Source organism: Chinchilla lanigera, unplaced genomic scaffold, assembly GCF_000276665.1.
Source record: "Chinchilla lanigera isolate Chin_1 unplaced genomic scaffold, ChiLan1.0 scaffold00110, whole genome shotgun sequence".
NCBI lineage: Eukaryota > Metazoa > Chordata > Mammalia > Rodentia > Chinchillidae > Chinchilla > Chinchilla lanigera.
The window spans coordinates 4780219-4795595 of record NW_004955511.1 but is presented as its reverse complement, the minus strand read 5'-3'; the positions used below and the strand labels follow the sequence as shown (position 1 = coordinate 4795595).

The following is a 15377-nucleotide window of genomic DNA, read 5'->3' as shown; positions in this document are numbered from 1 at the left end:
AATTAGCAATAAGCACAATTTAAAAACTGACCAAATTTAGTAACTATTGATTTTGTACCTTAGACCATAAGAGCAAACCCTATAGTTATGTAATAGAACTGATAGTAAACTACAAGTCTGTGTACAAAGCATTTCCCCTTGGTAGAGTGTATTTACCCTGTGTTCCTCCTGACAAGCCTGCCACTGTGTCCTGGTTGCTTCCCATGCTGGGTGCAGTGTAGGAGCATGGGCTAAGCACCAAGGTTCCTCCAGACTGAGGCTCCCAACGTTCCAGAGGTTCACCAAGGTTTAGTGTTTTTCCCATGATGTTGGGGGTCAGGGAGTACAGTCTCTCCCCTCCAAGGCCGTTCACAGAAGCTCCTGCAGCTCTCTAAGATGTAGGGTCACTCCCATGATGGTTATGAGGCAGGGGGTGATTTCTCCACCCTCCTGGGCAGTTCACAGAATTTCCTGCATTTCACAGAGATTTAGCATCATTCCTGTGGCAGTAAGGGGCATGCAGAACAGTGTCACCCCTCCTGAAAAGCTCACTGAAGCTCCCGTGGTTCACCAAGGCTAAGTGTTCCTCCCTCAATGGTGCAGGGGGACGAGGTGGAGTCTCCTCCTTGGTGGGCAGCTCACTGAAGCTTCCAAGGTTCACTGAAACTCAACAACATTCCTGTGACAGTGGAGGGCCAGGGGGCAGCTCTCTAAAGCTCACACAGTTCACTGTCCTTCCTGCAATGGTGGAAGCTGGTAGGTCTACTTTTTCAGTATCTTACACAAAGGAGACAATATGATGTTTACACATGTGGGTCTTATTTACTTCACTTATGAGTATGACCTCTAGGTGCCTCCATTTACCTATAAAACCCTCATTTATCTTTTTTTTATAGCTGAGTAATACTCCCTGTGTAAAATTACCACATCTTTTTATCCATTTCTCAGCTGATGTCACTTGGGTTGTTACCATGATTTCTCTATGACAAATTGTGCTTCTATAAACATGGGTGCACATATATCACTGTGGTATGATGCTTTCAATTTTTCTGGAGAAATACCCAGAAGGTGAATAGCTGGGTGAAATGGAACCTCTAATTCTAGGGTTTTTTTAGGAATCTCCAGACTAATTTCCATAGTGTTTGTGCCATTCTACACATATACCAGTGGAGAAGGGTTCTCTTTTCCCCACAGTCCCACCCAAATTTGATATCTCTTAATGCAAAGTCTGAGCATGAGGTAATTCTGACCATTTTCCCTCTATCTTCCAGAACAATTCTAGTTGTGAAACAGTATCATAATCAATACTTTCCTCTGCACTCTATTTTATCTAGGAATTAGGCAGGCCATGTGTGGGTATAGAAAAATGTTAAACAGCTCTTCAGCAATACATTAGGGCTGAACAAATACTTGTGTTTAAAAATATATTCCTGAGGAGTAAAAGAACTTGACATTGAGTTCCCCATCTGAAACAGGAGAGAAATAAGCCTTTTAATCCCTGGTTGGTTTTTATGTGCCCTCAAGGCATCCCCCAAGGTCACCTGCTCTAGAGCTGATGGCTGCTATCTGGAGAGTGACCAGAAGATATGTTGGGTCAGACTAGCCACCCTCACCAACTCATACCCTTACCTTCCCCAGGAACTCACATTCCTAACTCCAGCATATTTTTCCCAAACTGCAAGCTGTAATTGATCCCAGCTGTAACAGTCAAGTATAAAGTAGGAAGTACTGCAAGAAAAAGTCAACCAATAATCAAGAGATCTGAACAACTGTTTTTCAATTTTTTGAAAGAATATAAGGAAAACAATCAAAGTAATCCCTTTGTAATCATGTGTGTTGGCAACTGGTATTCTGTCTTTCTGCCAAGTGCTTGTTTAATTGTATCTCAGTAGAGGGAGGGTTGAGTGTAGGTTTGGGATTCACTTCTCTCAGTGAAAATGAAAACGGTTTTAGAACCTATCTGAAGGTATTTTGTAATGAAGAGAATATCACATGCACGGAACATAGCAACAGTAACAAAGCCAACATGTTGGGCTATAACATGAACTATTTATGAACTTTAGATAGAATAGCTGCTTAATGCTCAAAGTGACCCTGTTAAGAACAGACTTTTATTAGTCCCATTTTATAGACAAAAACACTGGTGTTGGTTTATTTCCAAGAAAAGACAGAAATGCATGAGATATGTTTACAGTAATTTCTAAAAGGAAAAGCAATCAATGTGACCATGTGTGATTATCTGCTTTTCTGATTTTCTGATAAATAATCTTAGCCATAGCCTGATCTCTGTGCCATTGAATTGTACTATGAGCCTCTGAACATTTCTCCATTTGTGACTCTGACTCCACAAACTTTGTGGCTTAAGAACAGGACCTTGCACGGACCTGGCAGTTCTGGGAGTCCCCGGGCCAGCACTGAAGTGGGCAGACACACCCTGCTCTCTGAGACTCGTGGAAATGACCAGTTTCCTTGTTTCCGCTGGCTTCCGGTGGGCACCCCTAACCCCGGGCGCACGGCCCCTCCTCCCCCTGCGGAGTCAGCGGGCGGCCTCTCTCTGATCCTCCTTGTAGCAGAGCTGCTCCCTCTGATGTTCTCCTGCTTCCCTCCCCACGCTTAAAGGCCCCTGGGATCGCCCTGGGCCAAACCAATGGCCAAACCAATAACCCAGTCCGAGGTCGGCTTACTGGCAGCCTTCGTTCCACCTGCGGCCTGAATTTCCTGTGCCAAGGAGCCCAACAGACGCACCGGTGCTTGGGTTTGGACTTCAACTCAGGGAGACATTATTTTGTCTCCCACAGTCACTTCCTTCCTTCTGTTTTCCTTCAGAAACAAAAAACTTAGTGAGTGCATGTGTATGTGCGCGTGAGCGCACACACACACGCACACGCACACACACTCACACACGCATGCACGCACACTTGCGCGCACACACACACGCACACACACACACAGAGCCAACAGAACTCAACGGGAAGGATGGAAGCAATGCATTTCCCTGCCCGCACCTTGCTGCCTCCAAACCACAGCAGAGGCCTGACTCCGCGGTCGCATGAGACTCTCCTTCAGCCCGGCTGTCCCTGCCCCTTACCTGCTCACTCCCCTTCTTCCATTCGCATGTAGCTGACATTTCACAGGAGGTTTTCCAATTTCTTTTTTTGGGTGAATGTGTCACTTTTGTTGTTTTTTTTTAAATACTTAGGTTGTAACAATGTCAGGCCAAGGCGAAAGAAATGAACAAGCATCAACAGACCCCAAAGAAGACCTCAGGATACTCATACTCGGGGTGAGTCTGCTTGCTACCAGAATTCAGTCTTTGACTAGCAGACCTTTTAGTACCTATAAATTAAAAGGGAAGAGTACATCCCTTGATTATTAAAAAGCTCTGAACATTGCTTTGGAAACTGTGCCCCTTCTTAGATAGAAGTGATTAGTCTGTATGAGGACTTCACTCTGAGCTCATTTTATTTTCAATTTGAGCAAGAATCCAACAGGTGACAGCAGAGTCTGTCAGGCAGGAGGGTTGAGTAATACTGATGTGGTGGGAGCACTATCTCTTCTAGCTTCAATTCATCTCTGCAAAGCACTTTATTATGCAAGTCAATGCTATGGTGATGGGTTCATGCTGTGAAGTTGGTACATTCATTTAACAAATCTTAGCAGTTTTGATCATCCCCACCTTTCTTCTAACAGCCTGTTTGACCCATTTCCCATCACCAGAAGTCCATCTCTAGATTTCCTGTTCTCTCTCCTCTAAGTATATATGGATGGATGGATGGATGGATGGATGGATGGATGGATGGATGTGGTTCTGAATATAACAGCAAGTACAGAATATTTAACTCTCTGTGTCTGGCTAATCTCACTTAAAATTATGGTGTGTAGTTTCATGGAATTTCCTTGAAATAAGAAAATTCCATTATTCTGTATGGCTGAGGAATATTTCCCAATTTCTTGTCAGCATTCATGGTGTATTGTATTCTTTTTTTTTTTTTTCCTTTGGTGTGTTGTATTCTTGATGGCAGTCATTCTGACTGTGGTGAAAGGCAATCTCAGTGTAGTTTTAGTTTGCATTTCTCTGACAGTGATATGCTAAACATTTTTGAAAACCTTTGGGTCGTGTGAACAACTTCTTTGAGAGGTAATTGGTTCATTTGTCCATGTTTTTATTGGATTCATTGTTTAATGGAGTCAACTTGTAAAGTCCTTCAGATGTTCTAGAAACTGATCCTCTACCTGAAGAGTAGCCAAGCAAAATTTTCTCTCATTCAGCAGGTTACTTCTTCATTGTTGATTGTTCCCTCTCTGCAAGGAAGGTGCATCAGTCATGGTTTTACTAGAGAAACAGATATAACACAAGATATACAAGTATACAAGGAGTTACAATTTTGGCTTACAATAGTCAGCCACAGAGTTGGACAAGAAAGCATGTAGAGGGTGTCTGCACTCTGGAGATTGAAGAGTCCAGTCTAAGGCCTGGAGCTCACTGCAGTGTCCATGGAAGTCCCTCTCAGGAGGCCAATGGGTCTGCAACTGAATACTTAAGAATCTATGATGAAGGCCACAGAGTCTACACCAGAAGGCTGAAGAGTCCCAGGCAGAAGCTGAACAGTCTGCACCAGAAGCCAGGAGATGACCAAGCTGAAGGTGAAGACTGGAGCTCTTCTGAAAGCCAGCAATGAGTTCTTCCTTATTTCCCTTTCATTGCATACCAGCTACCCACCCTGTGCCTGCCTGCAGGCAGAGAGAGGGGAGCGAGGAGAAGCCGGCCCATTTTACAGGGCTTGAAGCAAGGCGGGAGACATGGGGCAGGAAGATCTCAGTACACCTCAGTGGTCAGAGTTCTCTGGATGTCTGCTCCGCGGTGGGCAGAGCCCGTGAGGTGTCCGGTGTAAATGTCTGGATGGCTTCAGATGCCCCAGTGCTTGGGAGATTCTGTGCTCTGCCTCATCTCTTTTAGGACTCCTCAGGTTTGCTGAGGGTGAGGCGCTGAGCTGAGAGCAGTGCCTCTGCCGGCAGACAGGCTGGGCATCAGGAGAGTCAGGTCCAAGCTGAGCCTTACGCAGAATGCAAGCGGGAGAGGAGAGCAGTGGGGACAGCGGATGGCAGGGCCGGCAGGCGAGGCCTGGGGCACAGCAGCCTTTTTCTAACCGGAGTGAGAAACATCCCACACTGGAACCTTCTGCCTGACACCAGAGACGCCTGCAGTGAGATGCTGTAAAGGGACAATATAAAAGCTAAAATGGGCAAAAGCCAATTCCTCTCCAAGAAGGTGGCACTGCTATGCCACAAGAGCCCCAGGGACAAGGCTGTGCAGAAGGGTAGAACCCAGAGCACGTGTACCAAGCCTGCCAGAACATGCAGTGGTCTGGGGTGGAGCGCAGGGCACACTGGACATGCAAGTGGTTCAATCAGCAGGGGTTTGACAAGCAAATGCACAGCCAGGCTTCTCAAGGATAAAAGGTCACTGGTAACCCAAGGCCAGACTGCTGGGCATCAAGATGACAGGGAGGAGGAGGATGGGACATTTGCAGCTTGATGACTGAACTTCTGGCCTTGGAGAAGAGCTTGTGAAGGCAAAAGGCGAAGTCTGACACAGGAGTTCTTCAACTGCATGTTTGACTAAGAAGCTAACAATTCACTGAAGTTATGTGCAAACTTGTGGTGTGCGTGCAAGAATGTTCGAGAAAAATCCTTCAAGGGGACCACCCATAGCTTTCATGACAATGGAAAGGAACTTCATTATCCAAAAGCTATTCATCCCATAGTGTTATTAATAAGACTGAGTTTTCCTAATTTTATTCAACTTAATTGCATGAAATAGTTACTTCTTGATGAAATTAGAGCCCACCCAGAATAAAAAGATCCAATCAGAAAACAGACAACCTAAATGAATAAGCACTTCTCAGAAATACAAAAGACAATGAGTGCATGAAAAATGTCCAGCAAATGTGGCTACAAGAGCAGCAGAAATCAAAACAGTATGAAAATTTCATCTTACTCCAGGAAGAAAGGCATCCTCAAGACCTTGACCAACAACAAATGTTGCAGAAGTTGTGAGGGAAAAAATGAACGCTTCTGCAGTGCTGAGGGAATTTAAACTAGTACAACCACTATGAAAATTCGTATAGATAACCCTGATAAAACTAAAAATAAAAATTCCACTGCACAAAGAGCTGTCTCTCTTATGGGTATCTTCCCAAGACAGTTAAAGATGTGGTATGATATACAGAAATATGCATAAACATGCTTATACCAGCATAAATCTCAATAGCTGCATCATAGAAGCAGTTTATATGCCCATCAACAGATATGGATAAAGAAAATGTTGTACATGGACACAGTACACTTCTACTGTGCAAAAGACAGATAAATTTGACAACTCCACCTGACAAAACAAGCTGTAGGAAAATGGATGCTCTAAGGAAAGTAAGCCAGACACAGGTCAATACTGTATGCTTTCACTCCTATGAGACATTCAAAGCGTAAATAATTTAGAGACTGTTAGAGGATCCCAGAAGATGCTCCTGGACCTGAAGCCACTGTGCTTTCTGCAGCCTTCTCCTGGGGCCTCCACAAATCCCTCAAACAAGGCTTCCTGCTGAGGCTTTCATTCCCCAGTTGTTCCACTATGCATGGAAATCTTCACAGGCCACCTCCTACGCTAGAGGCTGAAATGATGCCAGGGACCCTGACAAAACAAAAGAAGTACAACCAGCAGCAGAAGAGAGAGTAGTGGTTCACAGGTTGAAATAGAGAAGTAATTTTTAAATGCCTGTTTTATTCTTTTAGGGGATCCAGATCATGATTGGAGTGATGCACCCTGGGTTTGGAGTTATTGGGGCTTTACTGAGTTACAGTCTGAGTCGAGCTTGGGGCTTCGGCTCCATCTCCTTTGTCTCTGGATACCCCTTCTGGGGTGGACTGTGTGTGAGTACATGGCAAGGTCACCTCTCCCTGCAAAGTCAGATGTCCCCAGCCAACCAGCCGCTCAGCTACTGATAATCCCTGGGCCGAGCGCAGGAGAACTCCCAGAAATCCCAGCACTGACTGGGCCTGCACAGGAGGAGCCTTACTTCCTGGTTTTAAACCTGCAGCTAAAACCCATTTCCTCAAGTTTACTCTCACCAAATAATCGAGCCCAGATTCTAGTTGGCTGTGAAGCTTAGGTGGAAATGGAGGTACGAGTGGGGATGGGCGGCAGCAGGGGTCTGTAAATGTGATGAAAACACGCAGTCGGGGCTGGAAGTGCATCTCAGTGCAGGGGCACTTGCCTATCACGATCCAGACCCTGGGCGGCTCGACCCTCGGCACTGCCAAACACAGGTGAAAAAATACACAAGTGATAAGGAGACAAAACTGAGCAGTAAGCTCAGAAAGCACCAGACAGCAAAGTCTTGCATGATAATGAGTTCTTCATATGCAAGAACCCAAGGAGGAAAAAAGGAAAGGAAGCAAAAAGGACTTTCTAGCTACTCTAGAAAATTGAGATGCACCAGGGAAAACTTAGAGACAGAAAACAGATGAATACAGATTAACCTTCCACATAAGCAGATGTCCCAGGCACAGTCCAAAGACCTACCATTTCACAAACGATTTTGTCTATTTCTACAGTTCATTGTTTCTGGTGCTATCACCATTTCAGCACTCCAGGAACACTCCTCGAGTCTGGTAAGAATGTTTCCACTCTTTAAACTCCTTGCATTGTGAGTTTAGTTTATAGGAGTGAAGATTGGGAAGGTAGATGCAGCAATGTGTGGACGGGCGCTCTTTCCCAAAGCATCTGCTGGTTGCCCCCAGCCTGGGTGCTGGTTGGGGAGCGGTCCTCCTATCTGTTTTCCACTCAGAAGCGCCAGCTCTGGGCCCTAGACTCACAGCCCCGGAAGCTGTAAAGGTCAGAGCTGTTCAAGCTTTCACCTCACGGCTCCTGTTCTGGAAGAATCCAGGAACCAGGAAGCGCCTGCTGCCACTGCAGTGACAAAGTCTCCAGAGTGTGTTTGCACTGTTTATCTGCGAATATCACCTGTTCTTGTTCAGACTCGGTTTTGTCGTGCAGTGCCCTAAACCACCATCGAGAGAATGTATCTTAGGAAACAAGAAGAGCCTCCGAAATCCCTCACTGAGTCAGGGCTTCAGTGCTCAGTCCAACCCACCTGGTGCAATCTCACGGTTGAATTACACACCAGGGAAAGGAAAATGATTTGCCAGAAGCTAGACCAGAGGTGATTTCAAGGATATCTGTAATAATGCACAGGAGGAGAGGATGGCCAGAGGAGGGAACAGAGACCTGCGATGCTCACACTCTTCTATGCAAAATGACACTAAAATAAAAATAAATAAAGCACGCTAAAACCAAATCCACCTAATCCTGATTAATCATCTATTGAAATCCAACAACAAAACACAGCATACTCTCTCTGCACCTTCTCGATCCTTCCACTGAGACTTTCCCAGAATGCGTGCAGTTCTTTAGGAGAGGTCCCTCTGGACACTCCCCCAGTGATGTCAGTCTCTTTTTGAGTACAAGGCGTGTCCAGGCAGGGGACAGGCCCAAGATTCCAGCTATGCCATCCTAGCAAGCCAGCTGAGGACTTGGATCCATAAGTGATACTTATGAAATCACTCACTGTGATTGCACTGTGATAAGATTCTGATAAATCTTACTGTAAAATCCTTAAGAGTTCTCTACACAGCACACACACCTCTCCCTATAAAAGCCCAAAGGTTTTCTCCTTCTGAATTTGAGTTTCTTCACCTAATCCTGGGGGCTTTCATTAGAACTGAAATCTATCAAGAAATAAATCTGTGAGTGTATCTGTCCTCATGTATAAAAACCATTGCCACAGTACTACCTCATACAGTGTAAAAGCAAGGTATTTGCAAATTTTAACATAATTACTGACACAGAATAATGCCCTTTAAAGGCTTATTATTAAAGGAGACTAAAGTAGGAGTATCACAACTTGGAGGTCACCCCAAGCATCTCAGAGACACCCTATCTCAAGTAACAAAATATAAAAGGCTGGAGACATAGCTCAGTGGTAGAGCACATGCACAGCATCCATGAAGTTCTGAGTTCAGCCACAAGTGCCAAAACAAAAGAAAAAATTTGCTTGTACTTTTATTATTAAAGAAAAGAAAAGATAGTTTCTATACCTGAAGCTTTCATGTTAACATAACAGATAAGCTTCTGCCTCGTGTGACTTACATTTTTTCTACAGCTTTTTGAAAATGTCTGACATCTAATTTACAGAGAATTTTAGGGTAACTACACAGAGGAATAGAAAGAAAAGTCACTTCAATTTCAAAAATGGTTTTAAGATAGCAAAGATTAAGAATTATTAACTCTCACTGATTCTACTTTCATCTAATTTGTTTACCATCTATCCCATTTATTTTTCCTATTGTGTCCACTAGCTAAAAGGCAGCCTGGGAATGAATATCTTTAGTTGTATGTTTTCAATCATTGGAGTTATCCTGTTGCTGGTGGATCTATGCACTGCAGTCCACCATCGAAAAAACTACTGGACTTCGGTGAGTATCCCGTAATCTGCCACATGCCTGCTCTCTCCTCTAATCCACAGAGTGAGACTGCTTTTATCCCTGATTGCTGTACAGCAACTCCAGCTGAAAATCCCATTTTCTGTTCCATCCCTATTCCTGGAAATATGTTGCAGGGAGAATAACTCCTGCACTGGCGTAGGGCACACATACTCCCTTCCTGGTCCATCCTACCGTTAATCACAGAAACAACAGGGAAGGGCTGGGAGAGGTGGCCAAGACTCACAAAGAATACCCAGAAATTACATCTGCAACAGTTTGAAAATCTATATAAATAGGCTACTGAAGGTACTCAATGGCTCTTTAATTTTAGAGTAAGAACTGGGTGAAGGAAAATGGCGGTGACAGGATGTTCAGCTTTACTAGAGATGCACAGAGAGTGAGGGAAAGCAAAGTGAAGCGTGTGGCTGTGAATGTGCTCAAAACAGAGGCATCTTTTCATTAGCACCATTTTGGCCAAGCAAGGACTCTCATCTGGAGCAAAGGTGAGGCCTGTGCCCAGGATGCCTGCCATGTGCAGGGACCAGGGATGCAGTATAAACCAAGGCTGGTCACCTTAAATGTCCCCTATCTGCCATATTTACACTGGCCACATAAGCATGGTCTAAGGTTCTAGCACATGAGCCTTGGGGTGCCCAACCCATACCCCAACCACAACAGAAAACCTCTGGGTAAACAAGGTGCAACTTTGCAAGAACATAAGCTCACCTTATATCATGTCCAGTGAAAAGAACAAAATGTACTCAAAAGTGAGCTTCTAATGTGGCACCTGCATGCAGAAGCAATCCTGATGGGACTCAGAGGCGGGTCGGCAGCACAGCTCCTGGTCCCAGTTCTGGACGCCAGAAGCCAGATGAGGAAAGAAGGAAGCATTACTAAGGCGTTCCTGGATGGAGCTCTGGAGACTGAGGAGTACGGCAAGAGCTCTGTGGCTGCAGTCTTCTAGAGCAACCTGGTTGGGCACCAGGAGCAGGTGACGAGAGCAACAGTGTCTGCTTCAGCTTGTTGATATGGAGGAACGAGCAGAAACCACAGGAACAGAAATCACCCTGGCACCACAGCAGACCTTGTTACGAGGCACTCAGTCTGTGCTCAGAAGACAGGTTTGTAGGTAGGTGGACATGTACCTAGGGAGGTGGTTAGGTAAGTAGTCAGATGGAGAGATGATAAGAATGTACATAGGTAGATGGACAGGTAGGTAGGTAGGTAGATAGGTAGGTAAACAGGTAGATGGAGAGATAGGTAAGAACACTGGTAGGTAGATGGACAGATCAATGGATTTACATCTCACCCTGTTAAGTATAAGGTATAAACAATTCTCTAAAATTCTAGATAGAACAGCAACATATGTCCACCCATATTTACAGTGACACTATTTGTAATAGCTAAATCTTGGAAATAGCCCATCACCTGATGAATGGATAAAGATGTGTTTTTTAATACAATGGAGTACTACTCTGCTGCAAAGAAGGATAAGTTGAGATGCATCTAGCTAAATAGATGCACCTTGAGGCCATTCTCTTAAGTGAAATAAACTGGGCACACATGTGTAAATACTGCCCTGTTTTTGGTGTGGGAAACCAACTGTGTAAATAAGGACCAAAATGTATAATAGGTGTTGTGAAATAGGAAGAAATGTTCAAATGGGATGGGGAAGTAGGGAGGGCAGGGAGGAAGGGGAAAAATGATGAGAAAGAAGGAAAAAAATGGAAACAGAACTTTTGAAAATAAGGAGAAGAGGAGTTGAAAGAAGGTGAAAGGAATAGGGAAAAAAAGAATCAAGTTACATCATGTACAGGTACAAATTCCCTACAATTTCCCTGTTGGTACATAAAATGTACCAATAAACTAAATTAAATGAAAACTCTGTTGGAGGGGTTCTCGGTAGAAAAGTTAAATAACTTATGAGCTGGGAACAAATCAGTTTGTCTCAGTCTTCAGCAATGTCCAATGAGGAGAGACAATAGGGCGATATTTTAAAGGCTTTCATGCAAAGAAATCTTGACTCCAGAATACCGCATCCACCAAGTGTGCACGCGAGCTGAAAGGTGGTGAGAAGATGCTCTCTGGAAAACAGGACAGCCACTGCGCATTGGTGTTTTAAAACTTAACATACTATTCAGCTGTGCAGCAGTTAACTTACCTCAAGAGTCCAGCAAGGCAGGGGGAAGCTTGCAAAGGGATTAACGGGCAGCACTAAGCCACAGAAGGGTTCGACTGAGACGAACAGTTACAGAATTGAATATAAGTGCTTTAATGTTTCAGCCCTAAAAGGGAATACACCACAAAGGCATAATTACCGAAAGCAGGGAGGTAGGAAGAGGCAAGGCAAGATGAAAGGGAGATGAATGCCAATCGCCTCCTCTTCTCATAATGAACAATCATTTGATACTGTCTAAAATTGAGACTCCAAAGCTTACAGTGACTTCAGCTTCTTCATGGGTTTCATAAACACCTGTGGGTGGGGTGGGGGGACGGCACTGGGGACTGAGCCCGGGGCCTTCACACTGAGCTACGTTCCCACCTTTTTCTACTTTTTTATTTTGAGATATGCTCTTGGTAAGTCACTAGGTTTCCCAGGCTGGGCTCAAACTTGCAATCCTCCTGCTTCAGATTCCCCAAGTGCTGAGATGGCAAACAGACCTCATGTCTGGCTCCAAAATGCTGCTTTTTGACAGTTAGCCTATTTAACTGAAGATGCATCTTTTTCTCCTTTTAACAGCATGTAAATGTAATGTGTTCATTTTAAAATGGGAAATATGAGTCTATCTTAGAGAATTTTACTTTCTCTCACTCTGTTTTCCCTTTCTTGCTGTCACTTTGGATCCATTTTTCATTCTGCCTGGTACCAATGCACAGAGATCTAAGATATGGCCATGAATATCAATTATGCATATTTCTGGGCAATAGCATTTGAAATGACTATTTAATTCCTATATCATTTGCTTTTTATTGTGAGCAATATTTTTATAAATACAAGAACACTACTGCAAAGAAAAAATCTGCCTATTTTCTGATATTTCAAGTGGAACAGTCCACTTGGCAAAAAAGAAATTCTTCTGGTATTGAAAGAAAATTCAAAATAAATTTGTATTCCTATAAAATGAGCATCTGATGATAATGGAGAAATAAGCACACAGTGAGGTAAGTAGGAGCAACAGCACATGCAATGAGTGAACCACTTTCTGAAGCCCTTGTGAGGGCCTCCCAATCAGCCGAAATTCCAGGACAGCATTTACTTCTGATTTCAGGTTGCTGGAAAAGGAATCTCAGCCATGCTGCTTCTCTTCTCTGTCTTGGAGTTCTGCATAGCGTGTGCCACGGCCCATGTTGTCACCCAAGTCATCAGGAACCCCAGCAGGGTGAGTTGGGCTCTTCGTAAAATACGGGAACGCACGCTGAACAAGTACAGAGGCGCGAGTCTGCTGCATCCCTATGCACGGGTAGGCAGCGTCCCACTGTGAGCTCGCTCCAGGGCTCCGAGTCCTTGACTCTGCCGGGATGGGGACACGGAGTGGGGATGTACTAACAACACGGCCTGTTTCTGTTCCTTCTTTCCAGTCTGCCCTGGTTATTCCAAACGTGTATGCAGCCAACCCCGTGATGCTCGAGTTTGCCCCAGGTCCTCCAAGAAGTGACAGCCAGCTACCTTACGCCCCCCGATATTAAACAAAAAAGGGGCTCTGTCAAATAGCATGAAGTAGAACTACTGTGCAGAAACTCCTTGAAAGCCGACTCGTCTTCCACAGTCACTGTCAGTTCTCAGGTGTGTTTCAAGTTCTTCTCAGGATCATCACTCATGACCACTGTCTCAGTCGCTGTCTCTTGACATGTACCATAAATGCACACTGACAAAAGCGAAACACTGAAAAATGAGCCTGCAACTCTCACAAACTTAGCAGTTTTCCTCTTCATGCTAACTTTCCCTCAATAAAATGTCATAAAGAACATAAACCTTTGGGACTCCTTTGAAATTTATTTTGGTCTGACATTGAATGTAGGGAAACAGATCTGACGAAACACTTCAAGGCAGATGAGTAAAGCTTTTGGTGATGACCTTAGGGTGACCAAGTCACCAGCATCCTCTCCCCAGCCACCTCCCCTCTCTGCTCAGAAAACAAATGCCCATTCGTCCTGGATGCAGCCACATTGTTTGGCACCCTGGTACCCTTAAATCTTTGTCCTCTGCCCTTTGGGTTTCTGGTGAGTTTTGCTATTTACAGAGTATTTTTGTGTACGTTAAAATCCACAGCAAAACAACCACAAGACAAAGATGCAAGGATGGTGAGCTGAGGGTCTGTGCTTTGGTTTCGGTTTGTTTCTGAAGTGGGAGAAACATGGTCATGATTCAGTGCTAGCAGGAGCAACCCAGGTAGGTGAGAAGGCTGCATGCGAGTGTAAACGTCAAGAGATCAGAGCACAGAGGGAGGACATGGCCCAAGGCACGAAGAAGGGTGGTTTCCCTTCCCGATGTAAGGGCAAGGAGGAAGACGTGACTGTTGCAGACATCCATGGTATTCAGAAGGACAGTGAGGGTGGAAGAAGAGGACACGTCCAAGTTGGAGGACACAGGTAGACTCTGACTACTGAACAGAACTGATAATGTTAAAAAAAAATCATGAAAATGGACAGTAAACTGACAAGAGGGACAGCAGGATCACCAGGCTGTACTGAGGACACACTTTCGGGGTGGATCAGAAACCCACAGGTCACACAAACTGCTCTGTCAGTGCACAGCTACTCATACCTGGATCCATGGAAAGTACCTGTTTCATTTCATCCAGAAGGAGGGGCTTTCTAGAGAGGATGAGAAAATCACAGAAGGACAGGAAAGCATAGGTCATTGTCAAAAGTATTGTTAAAACAGTGCCCCATGGAATTAAACCTGCAGAAGGAGAGAACCAAAAAATTAAAGGAGAGCTGCCTGGATCAAAAACTGAATATGTGCCTTTCTGTAGTAGAACTGATGTGAAGAACACATGACATAATGTTAGACAAAAATGGCGTGCAAATACCAAGTGTTACAAACTTGGAGTTTTAAAATAAAGAGTAGGCAAAGGAAGTAAATGAAAAGAAGCAATGAGGAGAGAATTTCTGCATCTGAGAAAGTAGATGCACTAGGTGAGGTGAGCGGTGTCATCACAAGGTTGTGGGCCTGTGTGATTCCCAGCTACTTAGATAGCTGGGTGATTAGCAGTGCAGTGTCCTGCAGCAAGAGATTTGGAGTTCAGCAAAAACAAGTGGTCCACATCAACATATAAAATAAGCAGCTACACATGTAACACCTCCTTTAGGAATGGGAAGTACAGCAAACAAAATTCTTTTTAAATGAATTTCTACTAAATTTATTCCACCTTTAATTTGCTTTATTAACAGTACCAATGACAGCCGCAAACCTTCAGCTCACCCAGTGTGCAGCCACACTCCAAACACCTCCCTGCATCGCGTATCCACTGCAGCACCGCCAGCTCTGATGGGCACTGTCACGAGCATCATTTTCAGAGGAGGAAACTCCGGCTGAGAGCTTAGCTTCCCCTCAGACGTGCAGCCAGCGAATGGAGAAGCTGAAGGCTGGCACCCAAACCCAGGCCGCGCCCCAGACCCCGACTCATCTATTCTTACAGTCTCAGATATGCATAAATTTGCAGCTCCAAAGCAAATAAACAAACATGCTTGACTGTAGAAAGCCTGTAGGACATTTGGAAGGAACTGCCTTAGTCCCTGTCAGGCTTGATTTGGGCTTGAATCTCCCAGCACCCAGCCCGCTTGTCAGCAGTGGCGTCCTTGTCAGTGAAGATGCAGCTCAGCACCTGTGCTGCCCTCAGGAAATAGAAATTCTT

The 15377-nt window shown here is 44.6% G+C and overlaps 1 protein-coding gene across 1 annotated transcript; it reads left to right on the top strand.

Annotated features, from left to right (window-relative positions):
• The first annotated feature begins 3183 nt into the window (after nt 1-3183).
• Nucleotides 3184-13206, top strand: LOC102013110 (membrane-spanning 4-domains subfamily A member 12-like). The gene is made up of 6 exons (XM_013506411.1): nt 3184-3262; nt 6769-6906; nt 7591-7647; nt 9394-9510; nt 12789-12980; nt 13099-13206. The coding sequence occupies exons 1-6, from the start codon at nt 3188-3190 to the stop codon at nt 13204-13206; spliced, it is 687 nt and encodes a 228-aa protein (XP_013361865.1). The 5' UTR covers nt 3184-3187.
• Nucleotides 13207-15377: the final 2171 nt, after the last annotated feature.

What these genes read in the sequence shown, in the direction of transcription:
- LOC102013110 (XM_013506411.1), top strand. Translation starts at nt 3,188, where the DNA reads ATGTCAGGCCAAGGCGAAAGAAATGAACAAGCATCAACAGACCCCAAA. An exon ending in CCTTCTGGGGTGGACTGTGT is followed by an intron (nt 6,907 to 7,590) that starts GTGAGTACATGG and finishes CTATTTCTACAG; the next exon opens with TTCATTGTTTCTGGTGCTAT. An exon ending in AGGAACACTCCTCGAGTCTG is followed by an intron (nt 7,648 to 9,393) that starts GTAAGAATGTTT and finishes TGTGTCCACTAG; the next exon opens with CTAAAAGGCAGCCTGGGAAT.